This window comes from Elephantulus edwardii, unplaced genomic scaffold (assembly GCF_000299155.1).
Source record: "Elephantulus edwardii isolate Elephantulus edwardi_28Jun2011 unplaced genomic scaffold, EleEdw1.0 scaffold00095, whole genome shotgun sequence".
In the NCBI taxonomy this organism is placed as follows: domain Eukaryota; kingdom Metazoa; phylum Chordata; class Mammalia; order Macroscelidea; family Macroscelididae; genus Elephantulus; species Elephantulus edwardii.
The window spans coordinates 12,953,251-12,975,638 of NW_006399845.1; the positions used below are offsets into that span (position 1 = coordinate 12,953,251).

Here is a 22,388-nt window from a genome sequence, read left to right on the forward strand (position 1 = left end):
ATAAACTAACACAGTGATTCTAACAGTGAACTTGAATGTATCAGAGATTCAGAAGATGACACAAGATAAGGCAAGATTCAGGTCTGTTGTTTATAAAGTCACCATGAGTGGTAGTTGATTTGATGATGGAACTTAACAATAGCAACAACTCTTGCTTTTCCAAGCATGATGTCTTTCTCTCAAGTTTCACCAGCCTTGCTTCTAAGGAGCATTCTGGCTACATTTCTTCCAAGACAGATTTATTTCTTCCTTTGGAAGGCCATGTTATACTCAATATTCTTCACCAATACATTTCACAGGCAAAAATTATTTGACCTTTTTCTTATTCATTTCCCAACTTTCACATGCATATGAAGTAATTGAAAATATTACTTAGATCAAATACACCTTAATCTTGAAAACATCATCCTTGCTCTTGAACACTTTAAAGAGGTCCTTTGCTACATATTTTCTCATTATTAAAGCATATACACATGGACGCACATGTAAAAACTGGTCAAATATAAGCAAAACCAGAAGTCCACTAATACTGTTGTACCTATGCCTATTTAAAAACTTTTTCCATTATACTATCATTATGTAGTATATTTTCCTTAAGAAAATATGAATTAATGATGCATAGTACTCTAACTGACCTATTTTTGTAACTTATTTGTATAGTGGGGAGGGGGAATATCTTTCTAAGGGCTAAGCATGTGCCATGTTTGAAATGAAGAGCTGGCAAATTTCTGGCCTTCTCATTTCTATGTCATTTCACAAGCCTAGACAGTGACTCAGTCTTCCCAGACCTCTTTGCCTGGCCTTCTGCAGCCATCCAGGTTCCTCTAAACGGGTGCATGAAGAACATTTCTCCATTATTTTAGCTCAAAGAAGCAGGCTTTGGCACCCCATAGATGTAATTGCTCTGCTGGGAGCTTATCTTTTTAAAGATAGGCTGATTCATTTCTTTGGTTAGTAATTCTTTGGAGTGGTTGAACCTAAGCAGAGAAATCCATAGGTAATAGATGAGCAATTTGGAGCTGACAGCTGCTCATCATCTTGCTTTTTATAAACATTGGCACTTTTAAATTTTTCTTGGAAGGTAGAGACAGAAACCAGTGTAACCTTTCAAACTCTCTTTGTAAGCACCGTGCTCTAAAACTGGCAAGAAAACAGAGTGTGTCACAAGTACAAAATATCCAATTAAAACCCTTTATTCACCTTCAACATAACTTCATTTAAAAAAATTTGTGTATATATGTGAAGTGGGGAGGGATTGAGAGAAAATTGTTAGAGATTTGAGTATAGCACATACAGTAATTTTGCCATTTCAAACTGTGGAAAAATTGTACACCTGTGATTAGATTGACAGTAATGACAGTGATTTAATTTTCATCAGCAAATTGCTTTTGCTTTGACAGCTCTTTAAACACAGTTTCCTATGTCCAGGTTTCCCTAAAATATGGTAGGGATGCCAGGGCAAGGCTGAGATGTTCTGTGAGTGTAGAAGTTACCTATGACTAATATTGAGAAGAATAGGAACCCAGAATACTTAATTATGCCTATATGAAATCTATAACCAAGAAGGTTGTGCAAATAGAGCAAGTGAATACTGCATGGTTTAAAATCAGCAAAGATGTGTGTCGGGGATATATCTTTTCTCCATACCATTCAGTCTCTTTGCTGAGAAAACCATTAGAGAAGTTGAACTCTATAAAGAAGAATGTAGCATCAAGATTAGAGGAAGACTCATCAACAACCTGTGTTATGTTGATTATACAGCCTTGTTTGCTGAAAGCAAGGAGAACTCGAGTTGCTTGCTGCAGGAGATCAAGGACTACAGCTTTCAATTTGGATTACATCTCAACATTGAGGATAGGTAGAAGTGAAACCACAGGGTTGCACTTCCATGGGTGGAAGCAAATGGGAAGGATCTGGGTGAAAAGTCAGGGTAATGATGGGTAAGGTCCAGTGGTGATTAATTTTATAAAATGTAATGCATGAGAACGATTGTATGAAACAATGTGAATGAAAAATAGTATGAAGCACAATGTATACAAACTTTGTAAGCAAACTAATATAAAAAAGGAAACAAAAATCCTCTCCACTGGCCCAGTAGGCATCATCATGATAGATGAAATTGTTATTGGTTCCATCTTCTTGGATTCATTATCAACACCCTTGGATACCAGCAGACGGAAGATCAGGAGATGTATAACATTTGGAAAATCTGCTGTTAGGGACCACTCCAAAAACCTGAAAACCAATGATGTCAGTTTAAAAACTAAGGTGTGCCTGATTCAAGCCATGATTTTTCCAGTCACCAGCTATATACATTTGAGAACTGGACAATGAATAAGGATGACAGAAGAAGAATCAATGCCTATGAGTTACGGTTTGGGGAAAGAGCGTTGAATATCTTGTGAACTTCAAAGGAACAAATTGAAATGTCTTTCTTGGAGAAAGTACACCCAGAGTGTTCCTTTGGAGACAAGGATGATGAAACTTTGTGTCACATATTTTGGGCATGGTTTTAGGGAAGACTATTCCTGAGAGAGGGGCATCATGGTCGGAAAGGTGGAGGGTTAGCAAAGGAGAGGAAGACTCTCCACAAGATAGATTGATACAGTGACTGTGACAATGAGCTCAAGGGTGTTGAAATAGTAGCAATATCTCGGAATAGAACAGGGTTCACATCTGTTGTTTATAGGGTCACTATAAGTTATATGTGACTTAATGGCACCTAACAACAATGAAAACAACAGCACAGAATTTAGACAACCAAGGTCTAGGTTATTCAATAGCTGGATTATTCAACCACAAGTGCCTCGTGGGAGGTAAGAAATTGAAGGTGATGTTATAACTCTTATTCTGGGCTGATCTATATCTATATATCTATATCTATATCTATATCTATATCTATATCATCTATATCATCTATATCATCTATATCATCTATATCATCTATATCATCTATATCTATATCTATATCATCTATATCTACATCTACATCTACATCTATATCTATATATCATATATAATGCCTAATCATATATTTCTTGTAGACACTTCTTTCTCTCATCTCTTCCAATGCAATGGTCGTTATCTGTCCACTATCCCAAACCCCCATGGCAGGTGTGCTTTATAACAGTGGTGGTATGTAGTATTTGCCCTTTTTTTAAACTGAGATATTTCACTCAGCATGATGTGCTTCAGAAAATCACAATTAAGATAAAATTTTATTTTAAACAAATAAGAGTCAGCTCACTAATTAGTTTCATATTGAGAAAAATGAAGGCTGTAACAAGTACCTTATTTATTTCTGAACGGATAGTGTGGAAAATGTCTCTTTATGACTTAATTACATTAAATAGAATTCCTTTTGGTGCTTTGGTTGAGAGAGAGAGAGAGGAAAGAGGAAGAGGAGCAGGAGGAGGAGGAGGAGGAGGGGAAGGAAGGGAGTGAAGGGAAGGGAGAGAAAGGACCTCAGTGATTGCAAGAGATTTTTGTGATTCCTTAACATTGGAAGTTGAACTAGAACAATTGCACCTTGAAAAATCTTGAGTGTTTTTGGAGCAGAGGGCTGTATGAGTAGGCTTTGAGGGCTCTTGTCTAAGCATCTTAGAAGTACAAGTTAAAGAAGATTGTGAGCCCTGGTGCAGCAGTTCTTTGTGAATGGGCTATTATGGTAAATCATAGAGGTCTTGGGGAAATGTCTCCAATGAATTTGGTTAATCATCTCTTTGTTCCTCCTCATAGGCAAGGCAGGCTGAGGTAAAGCAGCTCTTCCGCCCCATTGAGGAGCTAAAGAAGGACTTTGCTGAGCTGAATGTTGTTATTGAGACTGACATGCAGATTATGATACGACTGATCAACAAATTCAATAGCTCCAGCTCTAGTCTGGAAGAGAAAATTGCAGCACTCTTTGATCTTGAATACTACGTCCATCAGGTACTGTTTTCTCACAACTCTGACTTTTAATTAGCAGCTCCAAAAAAAATCCTTGACCTCAAGTCCTAAGAATATGACGTTAGTGGCTTTACATCCCTCCCAGCACAAAGCATACTGAATGTAAGTGAATGTCTATTTTAGTAAGATACATTCTCACAAAAGAGTCTGTGTTTTTATTTGACATATTACCTGTTTTACTTTTCCAACATTGAAGATACATCAGAGGTAAAACAGACAAGTTTCCTGTCCATTCAAGCCTATAGTCTGGAAGGGGAACAGACAAATGAAAAATTAGACAATGAGGTAATGAAAGACTCTGATAAGAGCTTCAAAGGGTTATATAAGAATAGATATGAGTCTAGAACTTTGCCTAGCAGAGGTATTACAGAAAATGTGTTTGCGAATGTGACATTTATATTGAACATAAATGGATGAGTAGTGTTTTGCTTTCTTAATGTTGCTGTATTCCACATTGGATGACTTTACTAAACAGAAATTTAATTACTTAGTTATTACTTACATAGTTTATTTAGTTTGATGTTACTCTTATTTTGTGTCTTTGAGCCAATTTTGACTCATAACGAATCTGTAGAACAAAGCAGAACTGCCAGAAAAGATTGCTTAGGGCTGTAACGTTAACAACAGCAAGCAGATTACCAGATCTTTTCTCTCATGGAGCTGCCGAGAGGATTTGAACCACTGACTTTTCAGGTAGCAACTAAGGACCTAACCATATGCACCAGATCTTCTTGGTCACATTTTAGAAGATTGAAGTCCAGATTCAGGGAATTGGATCCGAGAGAAGACTTTCTGTTAACACTAGGGAAAGATTCTTGTTTCATTTTAGCTTCTGTACCTCAGTTCTTTGGTAATCTTCATGAAGCATGGTATCTGCCTTCCCCTAAGGGGGCTCCTTGCTTCTGTTAATCAATGTTTTATATATTTTAAAAGTGATTGGTTTAAAACATACCCTACACTGCTATGGTCTCATTAACATCACAAAAAAAAAACACAACCCTATTCTCAAATAGAATTACAAGTATAGGGGTTAAAGTTGTTAACACATAGTTTTGATGCACACAGTTCAACCCATACATAACAGGAGACCTGATAGGATTCATGACACCACAGCCATGGGCCAGATCAAGTTTGCCAACAGCTTTTAAAAAGAATTTTACTGGATCATGACAATACCCATGTGCTTATGTATCATCTATTTTCGTGCTGCAGGGCAGAGTACAATAGTTTTGAAAGAAGCCGTGTGGATCACAAAGCCCAAACTCTTTGTGTTGTTCTAGAAGAAATCTGCCAACCTTTGGATTAGAGCATTCGAGGCAGAAGAGATAGTATACACAAACATTGTGAATCAGAGATGAGCTTTGATTGAAGACCTGGGAAAGATTAGAGTGACTGGGGCACTGGGACCAAAATGTGATATAATATGGGTAAAGAAGGAAGATTAAGGGGTCAGCAAAATGGAGTTTATGAAGTCATTCTGATTTTTATATTAACATTTTAATCTTAAGAACTATTGACTTTACGTGAAGAACTAACTGATCAGACTTGCATTATGATATGTAATATTTATTGAGTATACTAAATGTCAAGCACTGCCTCAAACACTTGGTGTACATTACCTCTTAGACTTTCACAATTGCCTTACATGTAGGCACTACTAAGAGTCCCATTTTGTTACTGAGAAAAATGGGGAATGGAAAGGTGGTGTGGCTGCTCAGGGTCTCCATGCTAGTGAATGATAGAGCTAAGGTTTTTGGCAAGCTCTGCCCGACTCTAAACCCTGTGTTTAAAACTAGCTGTCCTCTCATTGGATACTAATCCCTTTTAAATGGAGCTCAAACAGGAACAGATAGAACTAAGCAAGAGGGGGGCCTTTATTTATTGAATAGATTTATTGAATACCTACTCTGAGCTACTGCTTTAGGCCCTTGAGATACATCTCTGAATAAAATTGTGTTTCATTGATGATGCAAAGGCGTTCGACTGTGTGGATCACAACAAACTATGGCTGACTCTAAGACGAATGGGAATCCCAGAACACTTGATTGTGCTTATGCGAAACCTGTGCTTAGACCAGGAAGCAGTTGTCAGAACAGAGCAAGGAAATACTGCATGGTTCAAAATTAGGAAGGGTGCGCGTCAAGATGTGTCCTACCTCCATATCTTTTCAATCTATATGTGGAACAGACTATCCAGGAGGCTGGGCTCTACAAGGAGAAGTGTGGCATCAGGATTGAAAGTAGACTCATCAACAATCTGCATTACACAGATGACACAACCCTGCTTGCTGAAGCTGAGGAGGACCTGAAGCTCTTGCTGCAGAAAGTCAAGGATTTTAGCCTTCAATATGGATTGAAGCTCATCGTCAAGAAAACAAAGATTGTCATCACTGGGCCAGTTGGCAGCATCATGATAGATGGTGAAGAGATTGAGATTGCTGACAACTTCATTTTGCTTGACTCTATAATCAACACTCTTGATACCAGCAGCCAGGAAATGAAAAGACTAATTGCATTGGGAAAGTCTGCTGTCAGAGACTTCTCCAAGGTACCGAGGAGCAATGATGTCAGTCTGGAGACTAAGGTGCACCTGATACAGGCCGTGGTTTTGCCATTACTTTCTATGCTTCAGAGAGCTGGACAGTGACCAGGGAAGATAGAAGGAGAGTTGATGCCTTTGAGCTGTGGTTCTGGAGAAGAGTATTGAATATACCATGGACTGCTAGGAGAACAAACAAGTTTGTCTTTAGAGGCAAGGATTCTGAATCTCCGTCTGATATACTTTGATCATGTTGCAAGGCAGGATCAGTCCTTGGAGAGGGACATCATGCTTGGGAGGGCGGAAGGACAGCGCAGGAGAGGAAGACCCTAGATGAGATGTATTGATTCAGTGACTTGGGTATTGGAGATAGGAATGTCAGAGACAATAAGATTGACAAGAGATAGAGCAGGATTGAGGGCTGGGTACATAGGGTCGCTATGAATCACAGGAGACTCAACAGCACATTAACACAACAACATTCTAATAAATGAATTATCAACAAGGTGTTCAAATATGATAAGTACTATGGAAAAACAAACTAGACAGCAAGGTAGGGATTTGTAGTGTTAGGGAGGAACATTTCAGGAAAGAGGAACAGCAAGTCAAAAGCTCTGAGACTGGGAGTTTGCCTTGTGTGTTGGAGAAACTCTGAGATCAGGGTGGCTAGAACTGAGGAAAAAGTAAGGACGAATAGATAAAGCTCAGAGATAATAAGAAGAGCTTGATGGACTTGTTGGCTATGAAAGAGTCAAATGATATTATTGGAGGATGTGGAGTAGAAGAATGGCATAGTGTAACTTATTTTTTAAATGGTTTCTCCAGCTGCTCAGCTGAGAACTAGTGGGGGTGGGGATATGGGTTGAAGTAGGGAGACCAAATAGTACTCTATTGCAGTACTCTAGACTAGGGACATTGATGGCCCAGGAAGGATATGTAATCATAATCAAAGGCTCGTTTGAGAGCCTCATCAAGATATGTATCCCCAACATCCTCCCACACATGACAGCATCCTTGTTCTCTATAAAATAGGCTAAAAGACAGCCTTCCTTTCTTTAGGATTTTGCCAGCTTTTATTGTGAGAGAGAACGATACAGGATTTATGGGGCAAAATAGCTACAGGATTTATGGGGCAGCCCCTTCATCTTCTCTGTTCACAACTCTTGCTCAGATCTCAAATAGAAAGACTATGATCACTTAGAGAAAAAACATACTCAGGTTCTCTTTCACCTTTCCAGTGTTTTCAGTGTAAACAAATGAAAGCTCCCACAACAGTTTTTCTGTTATATTTCAAGAATTAAGGATGCTATGGGTTATATCAGAACAGGGCAAGGAAACACTGCGTGGTTCAAAATTGGGAGAGGTGTATGCCAGGGTTGTGTCCTATCTCCATACCTTTTCAACCTGTATGCAGAGCAGATTATCCAAGAGGCTGGACTCTATGAGGAGAAGTGTGGCATCAAGATTGATGTAAGATCTATTAACAATCTGTGTTATACAGATGACACAACCCTGCTTGCCGAAACTGAGGAGGACCTCATGCACTTGCTGCAGAGGGTCAAGGACTGCAGCCTTCAGTATGAATTGAGGCTCAATGTCAAGAAGATAAAGATTCTCACCACTGGACCAATTGGCAGCAACAGGATGGATCGTGAAGAGACTGAAATTGTTAACAATTTTAGTCAGCTTGGCTCCACAGTCAACACTCTTGGTACCAGTAGCCAGGAAATCAAAAACCGTATTGCGATGGGAAAGTCTGCTGTTAGGGACTTTGCTAAAGTACTTAAGAGCAGTGGTGTCACACTGGAGACTAAGGTGCGTCTGATACAGGCTATGGTCTTTGCAATCACTTGTTATGTATCAAGAGCTGGACAATGACTAGGGAGGATAGAAGGAGAATTGATGCCTTTGAGCTGTGGTGCTAGAGAAGAGTATTGAATGTACCATGGACTGCCGAGAAAACAAACAGATTCATCCTGTTGTTGTTGTTGTTATGTGCCGTCAAGTCGCTTGCGACTCATAGTGACCCTATGTACAACAGCCCTAAACTCCGCTCTGTCCTGTGCCAATCACACTGTCTCCGACACTCCCATCCCAATTGTCCCAGTCACTGAATAAATCCACCTCATAGAGGGCCTTCCTCTTCTGCGCCATCCCTCCACCCTTGCAAGCATGATGTCCCTCTCCAAGGACCGGTCTCTCCTCACAACATGTCCAAAGTATGTTAGATGGAGCCTCAGAATCCTTGCCTCCAAGGAGCCACCCGGTTTAACCCTTTCCAGGACAAATCTGTTTGTTTTTCTAGCAGTCCATGGTATTCTCAATACTCTTCTCCAGCACCACGGCTCAAAGGCATCAATTCTCCTTCTATCCTCCTTGGTCATTGCCCAACTCTCTGATGCATAACAAGTGATTGCGAAGACCATGGCCTGTATCAGACGCCCCTTAGTCTCTAGAGAGACACCATTGCTCTTCAGTACTTTGGAGAGGTCCCTAACAGCAGACTTTCCCATGGCAATGAGCCTTTTAATTTCCTGGCTGCTGGTGCCAAGACCGTTGACTATGGAGCCAAGCAAACTAAAGCTGTGTACAATCTCAATCTCTTCACCATCCATCCTGATGCTGCCAATTGGTCCAGTGGTGAGAATCTTTGTCTTCTTGACATTGAGCCTCAATCCATATTGGAGGCTGCAGTCCTTGACCCTCTGCGGCAGGCGCTTCAGGTCCTCTTCATTTTCAGCAAGCAGGGTTGTGTCATCCGCATAACGCAGATTGTTGATAAATCGTCCACCAATCTTGACCCCACATTTCTCCTCATAGAGCCCAGCCTCCCGGATAATCTGTTCTGCATATAGGTTGAAAAGGTATGGAGATAGGATGCATCCCTGGCGTATGCCCTTCCCAATTTTGAACCATGCAGTATTCCCTTGCTCTGTTCTGACGACTGCCTCCTGGTCCAAGTATAAGTTTCACATTAGAACTATCAAGTGTTCCGGGATTCCCATTCTTCTCAGAGTCAGCCATAGTTTGTTATGATCTACACAGTCAAATGCCTTTGCATAGTCAATGAAACACAGTTAGACATTCCTCTGGTATTCCCTGCTTTCAGCCAAGACCCATCTAACATCAGCTACAATATCTCTAGTACCACGACCCCTTCTGAAACCAGCCTGGACTTCTGGTAGTTCTCTGTTGATGTGCTGTTCCAGTTGTTTTTGGATAGTCTTCAGTAAAATCTTGCTTGCATGTGAAATCAGTGAGATTGTTCTGTAGTTTCCACATTCTCTTGGGTCACCTTTCTTTGGGATAGGAACAAATATCGATCTCTTCCAGTCAGTTGGCCAAGTGGTCGTTCTCCAGATTTTTTGGCACAACTTGATGAGCATGTCCATGGCAGCATCTGTTAACTGAAATATGTCAATTGGTATGCCATCTATTCCTGGAGCCTTATTTTTTGACATTTCCTTCAAAGCAGCCTGAACTTCTTCTTTCATCACCATAGGCTCTTGCTCATATGTTGTTTCATGAAATTCTTCTTAGTGAGGGTTAAACCAGGCTGCTCCTTGGAGGCAAGGATTCTGGGGCTTCGTCTGACATACTTTGGACATGTTGAGGGACATCATGCTTGGGAGGGTGGAGATACGGCACAGAAGGGGAAGACCCTCTATGAGTGGATTGATTCAGTGACTGGGGTAATTGGGATGGGTGTGTCAGAGGCAGTGTGATTGGCACAGGATAGAGCAGGGTTTAGGGCTGTTGTTCATAGGGTCACTATGAGTCGCATGCGGCACATAACAACAACATGGGTTATGGCCAATTCAGTCCTACTTTGTCTGATAATGACAGTTTTTATTTTTTTCTTATTTTAACATACGTGGATGGTGTGGTGTGAAGAGTTTAGTGCTCAAAATGGCTTTCCTAGTCATTTAATTTTATTTTGCTATGTGCATGGACACAAATAATATGAATGGGTGTGTTAACCTGTTCACAAGGGGATTGGCTAGTATCACCAGTCCACAAGGAGATTGGGTAGTCTCACCATTAAATTGAGTGGATTCAGCAGTAGAAGGAGGAACCTCACCACCAAAGAAGAGCAAGCAAAAGAATTTAACATACCCTTTGGGCCCAGAAATTCTTACACAATCTAGGCCTGTCGCATCAGCAGCTATGACCAAACCAGAGAATCAGAGACCCCATATGAGATGGAGCTCATCTTGGGACCACTACACCCCATGGAACCTGAGCTAAGTGCCTTTTGCCTACGTTTGCTGGAGGACTTGGTGGGGTTGGAGAGTGATTGGGGATAGCCAATATTGACAGGACTGAGAACTTTGTAATTCTGACCTAAAGCTGTGAAGCCCAAGGCTGAAGCACCATGAGTACATTTTGGAAGCTGTCCTGACTGTATTCTGCTACTCATCTGAATTAGAGCCTATTGACTTCCCCAGTATGGTTCCCTGTGGTTTGTGAGTTGTGACATCAGATTTTTGACCTAGTGAAGCAGTATGATTGGTGCTGGGAATAGGAAGAGGTACAAAGCATGGTGGACATATCCAAACTCCTGGGAATTGATTTTGTGTTGTTGATATTGTTGATGGGGACAGTTCCCCTTAGTGAAGTTAGTAAAGGTCAGATATAGCCATCCCTCTGTGACCCTTGCTCTTTTTACAGAAGGAGATTTAGATATATAGTTTCTCTAAGCTCTTGCTTTAGTTGTAGCATCAAAGACAAATACAAATGGATAGCTTATCATACCTGGAAGGGAGGGTGTTCCAGTGAGACTTGGGCTCACAAGAGTTCATGGAAGACTTGGCAGTTGACAGGAGGCTGCAGGTCCCCCAGTCATCTGTCAGTGGCATCTATTCTGCTTTCACAAGTCAGTAGGAGAGGTACTAGACTCAACTGGAGATCAACTCAGGAACCAGTCCCCTGTCAAAAGTACTTCTTAACAGAAAGATAATCAATAGCTAGTTGGCCTTCTGTTTAGAAATATTGGACCTGTGGTTTATGCTAATTAGGCTATGCTGCAACAGTGCTAAGTTTTAACTTTGCAGGATACAGTGACCTTGCATAATTATGGGAGAGTAGTGGTTATAGGGTTATCTTTGAAGAACATTGGACTTTTCTAGTCAAAAGACTAGTAGTCTACTCTCGTTTCATACTCATTCAGTGGAAGTTTTGAGGAGCCATGGATTTCAAGAACCTAAACTGGGTCTGCCCAAGGATCCCCCACAGCCATATTTGAATTATTAAACAAGATTTGTGAGAAGCAAACCTTTGTGTATGGAAAACAGTTTGTAAGTTATTTATGAGGAGCAGCCTTTGTCTGCCCCATTCACCCTGGGGCGGTGTATTTGCCTTTCCTCTCGTGACTCCTCAATTATTTACCAGCATTTTCCCCTTTCTCGGTTTCCTGTTCTCACAGTGTCTTGTCAGTGTTTTGGTTCTTTCTTTTCCTCCTGAGTGTTGGCAGGTTTTTTCTTTCTATCTCCTAACATACTCCCTTCTTCTGCCTCCAGCTCTTCTCTGCATATCCTGTACCATCCTAAAGGCAGCTTGGCTTTCCAAGACTGAGAAAGCTGTAAACCTGGGTTCTGGAATGTCTTCTCTTGTGTGGTGCTAGGCAGGACCTGGCTCTGGGAAGCTTGGTCCTTTGGGTTGCAATAAGCAGAATAAATCTTTTCTTCCTAACCTCCAGTGAAATTATAAGAGAAAATTATTAAAAAGGTTGAAGTGCTTATATAAATGTCAGCTGAATTATCTTTCCAGGAGTGAAGATAAGCTGAATCTAGACTAGAACCTCTGTAACTGGGGACTGGCTGCTTTGTAGCTGCCAGAGTAACAACTCCTTTGCTATGAACTCATATTAAGTTTGAAAAGTGACTGACCCAGACATAAAGTGGAAGGACTCTGGGCTCTGGTTTTGTATCTGGAAAGCCTTGAGGAAGGGGAATCAACAGAGAAGCACTGAAGTCTTTTATAATTTTAAAATCAGCATGTGAAGGAAAGCTTAATAAGTATTGTTTGTGTTTATACCAGGAAAACACTCTGATCTTTGTAATTAGCTAGTGTGACCTGCTAATAATTCTTCTTCATAAGGGCAGAGTGAAACAGGAAAGTCTTGGCTCTGACTTGTGGCCACATGGCACAGCAGATTCGAGGCACACTTCATGACTCTGGATTAACCATCTCTTCACACCTGTGATGCCTGGGCTCTCCTCCATTTTGTTGGCATCGACACCTCCAATTTTTGGCTCAGAGTGAAGCTTGCCACAGAAACATTTTTGTGATCAAATTCATTCAGTGATTATTAACACCTAACTATATGCCCAGTCCATAGTGCTACCATAGTGGACAGGAAAACAAAAATGCCTTTTCTGTGGAGATTTGTATTTCAAAAATATAAGAATGATTTTCCAAGTGATTAAGAGTAGAATAATTATTTTTGAGCACTGTCAAGTCAGAACCGACCCATAGCTGACCCTCCTGCAGGTTTTCAGAGGCAGCAAATCGCATGGGAGGAGATTGCCTATCCTTTTGCTGCAGAGCATTTGGTAAATTTGAACTGAGTGCCTTTGAGATTGCAATGCAGCTTCTTGCCACTAGGCTACTGTGGTTGTTGTTGTTATGTGCCATTGAGTCACTTGTGACTCATAGCGAACCTGTGTACAACAGCCCTAAACCCTACTCTATTCCTTGCCAATCTCACTGTCTCCAACACACCTATCTCCATTACCCCAATGACGGAATCAATCCATCTCATTGAAGGTCTTTCCCTCCTGCACTGTCCCTCCACTCTCCCAAGCATGACATCCCTCTCCAAGGATTGGTCCATCCTTGCAACATGTCTAGAGTATGTCAAATGAAGCTTCAGAATCTTTGCCTTCAAGGACCAGCCTGGCTTCGCCCTCTCCAGGACAAACTTGTTTGTTCTCCGAGCAGTCCATGGTATATTCAATACTCTTCTCCAGCACCAAAGCTCAAAGGCATCAGCTCTCCTTCTATCATCCCTAGTCACTGTCCAACTCTCTGAAGCATAGAAAGTGATGGCAAAACCATGGCCTGTATCAGATGCACCAGACTGACATCATTGCTCCTCAGTACCTTGGAGAGGTCTCTGACAGCAGACTTTCCCAATGCAATTAGTCTTTTAATTTCCTGGCTGCTGGTACCAAGAGTGTTGATTATAGAGCCAAGCAAAATGAAGCTGTCAGCAATCTCAGTCTCTTCAACATTTATAATGATGCTGCCAATCGGCCCAGAGGTGAGAATCTTTGTTTCTTGATGTTGAGCTTCAATCCATGTTGAAGGCTGTAGTCCTTGACCTTCTGCAGCAAGAGCTTCAGGTTCTCCTCAGTTTCAGCAAGCAGGGTTGTGTCATCTGTGTATGGAGATTGTTAATGAGTCTACCTCCAATCCTGATGCCACACTTCTCTTTATAGAGTCCAGCCTCCTGGATAATCTGTTCCACATATAGATTGAAAAGATACAGATATAGGACACATTCTTGACACACACCTTTCCCAATTTTAAACCATGAAGTATTTCCTGCTATGTTCTGATGATTGCTTCCTGGTCTAAGTACAGGTTTCGCATCAGCACAATCAGTTGTTCTGGGATTCCCATTCCTCTCAAAGTGAGCCACAGTTTGTTGTGATCCACACAGTCAAATGCTTTTACATAATCATTGAAACACAGACATTCCTCTGGTACTCTCTGCTTTCAGCCAAGATCAATCTGACATTAGCTATAATATCCCTAGTGCCACGACCTCTTCTAAATCCAGCCTACTCTTCAGGCAGTTCTCTGTTGATATGCTGTTCTAGTCATTTTTGGATGATTTTCAGCAGAATCTTGCTTACATGTAATATGAATGATACTGTTCGATACTTTCCACACTCTGTTGGATCACCTTTCTTTGGAATGGGAACAAATATAGATCTCTTCCAGTCAATAGGCCAGGTGGTTGTCCTCCAGATTTCTTGGCACAACTTTGTGACCACATCTGTTTGTTGAAATATGTCAATCGGTATACCATCAATACCTGAGGCCTTGTTTTTTGCAAATTCTTTCAGAGCTCCCTAAAAGTAAGCCAGACTATCCTATAAGTATTTACAGTCAAAGTAATGTCCTTTCAAAACTCCTTTTCTCTCTTACTTCAGGCAGGAACATAAAGTAGATAGGGAACTACTCTGTGAAATCTATGGCGGTGGGGGAAAGGGGTAGAAATGATGTCATTGGGCTCTAGCTTCCTGAGTTTTTCTGACGTTTTGTAAAGAGGGCTCAGCATGTGAATAAAAGGTAGCCTTTACAGCAACAACGATATTTGCAAGGAAGATTGCAGTTACTGCATGGGGAAAACAGTGTCCAGTGTGACCTTTTGAGGAAACTGTCTCCTTGTTCCAAGATACTAATTGAACTTGGGGAATGAAATATAGAATAAGAGTCTTGACTCAGAGATTTGAACCTTAAATTTTTGGCTATACTAATGGTATACAATAGAACTTTCTGTAAATGATGGAAATATGTTCTGCACTGACCTTTTCTATAGTTACTAGATACTAAAACAGACCTGACAGTAGCCTTTCAGAGTTGTTTGTGACAGTCTTACCATGAATATCACTAGGTTCAGCAACCTGAGACTATGAGATGAGAAAAGGGGAAAAAAGGAGTATTTCTGTTGTTCCCCTTCTAGCATTAGTCCAGCATTTCTACTGAACTAAGGCTCATTTTATTGTTCTTGGCTTTTAATGAAAAGGCCTATTTTTTTAAAAAAGTGATGCCTCTACTGCCCTCATTGGAACTGGGCATGATCAGGAAGCATGGTACCATTTATCTGTGTTGATTTTGCTAATTCTTTGCATTAACAGCTTGTACATTAAGAGTAAACTTTGTGACTCATTACAGTATTGGAATTTTCCAGGGCATGTTTGGCATAAGCAAAAAGTAGGTGTCACTTTTGTTAATTCCTACTCAGATACTCATTAATCATGTAAAAGGACTTTAAAAACTCTTTCCTAATTAGTCATAAAGAGAACTCTCGTGCCCTAATGTGTTAGGAGTTGGGCTGCCAACCTCGAAACATATGGTTTGAATCTACCAGCTGCTCTGAAGGAGAAAGATGAGCTGCTTTCTCCTGTATGATTTCCTGCCTCTGAAAACTTACTAGTGGATCAGATGTGAGTTGGTTCTGACTCAGCAGTACATAACAACATTAATTTAGTCATGAGGTTTTTTAGTTGATTTTTAAACGTACTTTCAGATTTTCACCAAAAGAAAGGATACAAGAAAAGCTCTTATTTCTTTGATGTCTGTGTTGTACTAAGCCTTGACTTTGTTGCAGATGGATAATGCTCAGGACCTGCTCTCCTTTGGGGGTCTCCAGGTGGTAATCAACGGACTGAACAGCACAGAGCCCCTGGTGAAGGAGTATGCGGCATTCGTACTGGGAGCTGCCTTTTCCAGGTGAGCAGTGTGCCTGGATTTCTCATTGACTAGCATTGTTTGGGCCCTTCAGGTGAAATCTAGCTTAATATTTGGCCCAATTGGATGAAATTAAGTTTACCGTTCAACTCTCACACATCTTTATTCACATTTCAGAGTTATTCCAAGAGAACTAGAGTAAGACTTTGCCCTCATCTCATATAGGTATGGAATTTTACATATGTTGTCCACATCTATAACTTTCTTTTCTCCTTGTCTTTTATATATATGGATATTTATTTGGGTCATATTATGCTTTATTCAAAGCTAATAAATTAGATTAACCGTATATAGTAGAGAGAGGGAGAATAAACCCCAGGAGTTAATCCTTTTGACAGCAGAGCTGTATTTTATGATCAATAAATGATGAACCGGACCAAGAAAAGTCTCTTGGGGGACAATGTGTTCTTCTAGTTATTTTTGAACCAATCAGCATACAGCAAAGTTATTGTCCCGAGTTGAGAGTTGTTTAGAATTTCAATTAGTCTGGCTGTGCTAGAAGACTGACCAGGGAAGAGAAGGCAGCATATCAAAAGAGTGGATGCAGAAAGATAATGTGATAACTCATGTTAAATGAGGGAGCTCTAGTTATCTAGTGGTAAGGGGCTGCGTTGCCAACACAAAGGCATATGGTTTGAATCTGCTGGTTCCTCCACGGAGAAAGTAGAATGGTCTATTCCTGTGCAGTTTACAGCCTCTGAAAACTCACTAGGTGGTTAGCTATTAGTTCTTTCTGACTCATTGGTGCTTAACAACAGCAATGTGCTAAAGAGATCATTGATCCGTTGGAGCTATAATTCTTCCCATTTTTAAAAATCTTCTCACTGGTACCGCTAAAATGGAATTATTTTAATCCTTGAAACAGTTATATACTGTAGTTGCTAGGTGCCATTGAGTCAAGTACAACTCGTAGCAACCCTATGAACAACACATCTGAACCCTGTCCTATTCTGTGCCATCCTTATCATCTCTGACACTCTTGAGCCTGTTGCTGCAGTCGCTGTGTCAGTCCATCTCACTGAAGGTCTTCCCCTCTTTTGCTGGCCCTCTACCTTTCTAACCATGATGTCCTTTTCCAAGGAATAGCTTCTAAAGCTTCACTATCCTTGCTTCAGGAAGCATTTTGGCTGCAGTTTTTCCAAAACAAAACTCAAAGGCATCAACTCTTCTTCTGTCATTATATTGATTGTCCAGCTCTCAGATGCAATGCAAGTGATTGGTTTGAATCAGGCATACCGTAGTCATCAAGCTAACACTATTGCTCTTCAGTCTTTTGGAGAGAGGTCCCAAACAGCCTACTTTCCCATTGCTATATCTCTCCTGATCTCCTGACTGCTGGTAAAAAGGGTGTTGATTACAGATCCAAGTTAGATGAAATTGTTGGCAACTCCAGTCTTCATCTATAATGATGTTTTGGTAAAAATTTTCAATTTCTTCTTCTTTGGCTCTAGATGTAGGAATGGCTATTTGAATAACGAGTTATGGCCAACATTGAGAAGAACACTTTTTTGTGCTCATGTGTTTCTTTACCTAGATCAGGAGGCTGTTGTGCGAGCACAGCAAGGAAACACTACAGGGTTTAAAAATAAAGAAGGGAATGTGTCAGGCCTGTATTTTCTCTCTATACCTATTTCATCTGTATGTTGAGAAACTAGAGTCTGTGACGAGGAATGTGGCATCAGGATCAGAGAGAGACTCATCAGTAACCTGCGTTATGGAGATGACACCTTACTTGCTTAAAGTAAGGAGGACTTAAAACACTTGTTGCAGAACATCAAAGAATACAGCCTTCAATATAGATTACACCTCAATGTCCAAGAAAACAAAGATTCTTACCACTGCACCTATATGTAGATTGTGATAAATGGAAAAAAGATTGAAATTGTCAACGACTTCATCTTACTTAGATTCATAATTAACAACCTTGGGACCAGCAGTCAGGAAATCATGAGATGTGTTGCACTGGGAAAGGCTGTAGTTAGGGACCTCTCCAAATTTATTGAGTAGTAATCATGTCAGTTTGAGGACTAAGTGCATTTGATTCAGGACATGGTCTTTCTGATCACTTGCTGTGTATATGAGAGCTGGGCAGTGAATAAGGATGACAGGAGAAGAATTGACACCTTTGAGCTGTGGTGTTGGAGAAGAGCACTGAACATTCTATAGACTGCCAAAAGAACTCTTTGGAGGTAAAAATCAACAGGCTTTGCCTCACATACTTTAGGTTTGTTGCTAGGAGGGGCTATTCCTTGGAGAGGGACCTGATGCTTGGAAATATGGAGCATCGGTGAAAGAGAGGAAGAACCTCACCCAGGTGGATTGACATGGTGACTGCTACAATGGGCTCTAATGTGAGGATGGCATGGGATAGGACAGGGTTCAAATCTGTTCTTCATCGAGTTTCTATGGGTTGTGCTTGACTTGACAGCACCTAACAACATCATGATGTTGCCTGTTGGTCTAGTGGTAAGGATTTTTGTCTCCTTGATGTTGACACCCAATCTATATTAATCAGAACCTCAGCCTAATACTGTCTCATTCTAAAAGGATCTAGCGTCTTTCCCTGTAAGTTAAAGGCCAGAGCTGAGTAACCAAGAATATTGTTCTGTGAGGCTGGACTGAGAGTACTTCAGCCTTTTCTCTTCTCTTCTCTGCCCTACTTGATTTTCTGGTTATCCTGTGGCTGTGTGTTTAAGATTCTACTTCCACTGGTCTCATATTTCAGAGCCAGTGTCACTGGGAAGACCTCCCTTGGAAGAGAAAAGAATCTGTGAATTTGTCATTGGTCACTTAGGTTTTAGCTTTGGGAAAGTTCAGGGTATCTCTGTCTTGATGAGACTTAAATTTACCTAGGCTCAACTTTTGTTTTCAACCCAGAGAAAAACTGAATCAAAACATTATTAATCTTACCTAAGACCCTTCTTGGAATTTTTCCTGTAGCTCAAGTACCTTCTTTCTAACTTCAATCTAAACACGTTAGCTTATATGCCTTTGCCATTACGTCTAGAAATACATTTCCTGGGGAAAACTGTGTAGCATCGTGCTGCTGTTCTGTCCTAGCTAAGTAGGACTAACAAGTGACTTGAGAGGCATGCTTTGGGCCTGCTTGGCAAACTATTATGTACTCAGGAGCTGTGCCAATATGTGTCATTATTAAGACTTTTCTGTGATTGTATTAGTGTAAGATTGTGTTAACATTTATGCAGCATCACTAAAATGTAAATAGAGATAAATATAAAATATTGCAATTTAGTGTTTTTGTAGCAAGCAAACTGCTATATTCAAAATGTTCTAGCTGGGCCTTTGATGGCTCACTGGAGGGCCATTACAAAGACAGCATGGTGTGGCGCCAGAGCTTTTGGAAGCCAACAGCAGGCTCCTGAACATCATGAAAATGTCAATGTTTTATGCAAAGAGGAACTGAATGCAAGGTAGGAATATTTCTACACAGAGGCAGGTTTTCAGTGCTTTAGTTTGATTTTCATTATTTACTTTTGATATTCTAAATAACGGCTCTAAATATCTCCTAGTGCATATATGTGTATACACGCACATGTCACACACAAGCACACACAGCAGTGACTGAGTGAGCTCTTTGGTGTATTCATGGAATAGTGAACACTTTGGAATAGAATCGAATAGAAGGCATTATTTGGAAGCCATTATTTTATCATTTTCTGCTGATAATCAAGAGTACTATCCCATTCATCCAGTTGTTGAGTAGTTGGATGACCTACTGGTAAGGAGTTGTGCTGCTAACCCCAAGGTGGATGGTTCAAATCTACCAGCTGCTCCTTGGAAGTAAGATGGATAGTCTCCTCCCATGCAATTTACAGGCTCTGAAAACCCACTGGAAGATCCTATTCAATGGCACATAAGAACAACAACAGTACTATACAGACCACTGAACTGAGTCAGAAAATCCAGGCTCACTTTCAGTCTATATAATTACTGGGTGTGTGACCATATTGTTGTTGTCATGAGCCATTGAGTTCCCTGCAACTCGCAGTGACCATATACACAATAGCTCTGAAACCTGTAGTGACCACACAATAGCTCTGAAACCTGTATTATCCCTGCAACTCGCAGTGACCACACAATAGCTCTGAAACCGGTATTATCCTGAGCCAGTCTCACTGTCTCCAACAAACCTTGTCAATCCATCTCATCCAGGGTCATCTTCTGCACTGTTTCTCCCACCTTTCTCCAAGGATTGATTCTTCCTGGCAGTATGCCCTAAGTATGTGAGATGGAGCTTCAGAATCCTTGCCTCCACAGAGCAGCTTGGTTTCACTCTCTCTAGGACAGAACTGTTTGTTCTCTTGGCAGTCCAGGGTATGGACTAAGGAAGTCCTAGACATATGACTATAGGCAAGTTATTTTTATCTTTCTATGCCTTAGCTCAATTATGTTAAATAGGACCTGATTCACCATTGACCCTTTCATGGGTTGCTGAAGCTGCCAATTGCATGGGAGGAGATTGCCTGTCTTTCTCTCTCAGAGTTGATTCTGATGGATTTCAAATGCCAGAGAGGTATTACCTTTCCATTAGCAGTGCAACTCCCAAGGATTAGACCATTAGAGTTCAAAGAATATTGGCAAAGTGTAATTAATATATCATAGACTGTTAAAAGAACAAACAAGGCAAGCTCTGGCGGCCTAGTGGCAAGAAGCTGCACTGCATTCCCCAGGGTACGCAGTTTGACTCCACCAGATGCTCTGCTGGAGAAGGAGGGACAATCTCCTCCTATACCAGTCAGTTCTGATTTGATGGTACATACAAAATAAATAATTTTTTTAAGAAAAGAAACAAATCTTTCTTGAAGAAAGTGCAACCAATATTCAACTTAGAGGCAAGGACAGTGAAACTTTAGGTCTCGCATACTTTGGGCATGTTTCTGAGAGGCACCAGTCCTTGGAAAAAGACATCCTTCTGGGTAAAGTAGAAGGTTACTGAGAGAGAAAGACCCTCAACAAGATGAATTGATAAAATGACTGCAACAGTGGGCTTGAGCATGCCAAAGACTGGGAGTGTGATGTAAGATAGAACAAAGTTCAAATCTGTTGGTCATAGACTTGGTATCAGTCATAATCCACTTAATGACAGCTAACAACAATAGCAATCCCCCAGAGAACATTGGTGATATAGACCTGGAAGTTGTACTGTAAACCCAAAGACTGTGCTTCTCTGGTGGTTCACATTAACCAGTGACTGCACGAGGAAAGATGAGCAGTCTCCTCCTGTGTGGTTTACGGCCTTGGAGACCTGCTAGAGGGCCAGCTTTGTTGGTTCTGACTCAGTAACAATGAGAGTGAGAGAATGACCCCCTCAGGAAGGGAGCCCTATGTGACCCTTTTTTTTTAAAGAAAAGAAACAAATCTTTCTTGAAGAAAGTGCAACCAGTATTAAACTTAGAGGCAAGGACAGTGAAACTTTAGGTCTCACATACTTTGGGCATGTTTCTGAGAGGCACCAGTCCTTGGAAAAAGCATTTGACCACTCACCAAAATGTTCTTGGTTATAAAACCTACCACTTGCTCCAATATCAATATCACCTGCAAGCAAAATCTTGCTGAAGATTGTTAAAGAAATGTATTTTGAACAAAAAGTACTTCAACAACTGTCAGAAATCCAAGTTGGATTTAAAAGAGGCTGTGGCACTAAAGATATCATTGATGATGTCAGATGGATCTTGGTGGAAAGCAGAGAATATCAGAAGGATGTCTGTCTACATTTTATTGACTATGCAAAGGAATTTGACTGTGTGGATCACAACAGATTATGACCAACATTGAGAAGAGTGGGAATCCCAGAACAGTTAATTTTGCTTAATTGTGCAAAAACTATACCTAGACCAGGAGGCTGTTGTGTGACTAGAGCAAGGAAACACTTAATGGTTTAAAATCAAGAAAGTGTGTTGTCAAAGCTGTATTCTTTCTCTGTACCAATTCAGTCTGAATACTGAAAAAATCATCTGAGAAGTCGAACTTTATGAAGAAGAATGTGCCACTGGAATAAGAAAAAGACTCGTCAACCACCTGTGTTAACCACAACTTTACTTGATTAAACTGAATAAGACTTGAAGCACTTTTGCAGTAGACCAAAGACTGGAGCCTTCTTTATAAATTATATCACAACATTGAGAAAATGAAAATCCCCACCACTTGGCCAGTAGGCAGCATCATGATAGATGGAGAAAAGATTGAAGTTGTGAACTATTTAATCTTACTTGAATCTACAATACACTACCTTGGTACCAGTAGTGAAGAAATCAAGACATATTGCATTGGGAAAATATGTTTTATGGGATCTCCCCCAAGTCCTGAAGAGCAGAAATATCAGTTTAAATACTAAGGTTCACCGATCCAAGCCGTGATGGTTTTGATTACTCGATATGCATCTGAAAGTTGGATAATGA

General features: G+C 40.7%; 1 protein-coding gene across 1 annotated transcript in view; it reads left to right on the forward strand.

Annotated features, from left to right (window-relative positions):
* Positions 1–22,388, forward strand: part of SIL1 (SIL1 nucleotide exchange factor) — a 350,503-nt gene that overhangs the window by 215,897 nt on the left and 112,218 nt on the right. Inside the window, exons 5-6 of the mRNA XM_006891180.1 lie at positions 3,739–3,930; positions 15,830–15,951. Coding sequence (XP_006891242.1) covers positions 3,739–3,930; positions 15,830–15,951 — 314 coding nt within the window. The remainder of the gene's footprint in view (positions 1–3,738; positions 3,931–15,829; positions 15,952–22,388) is intronic.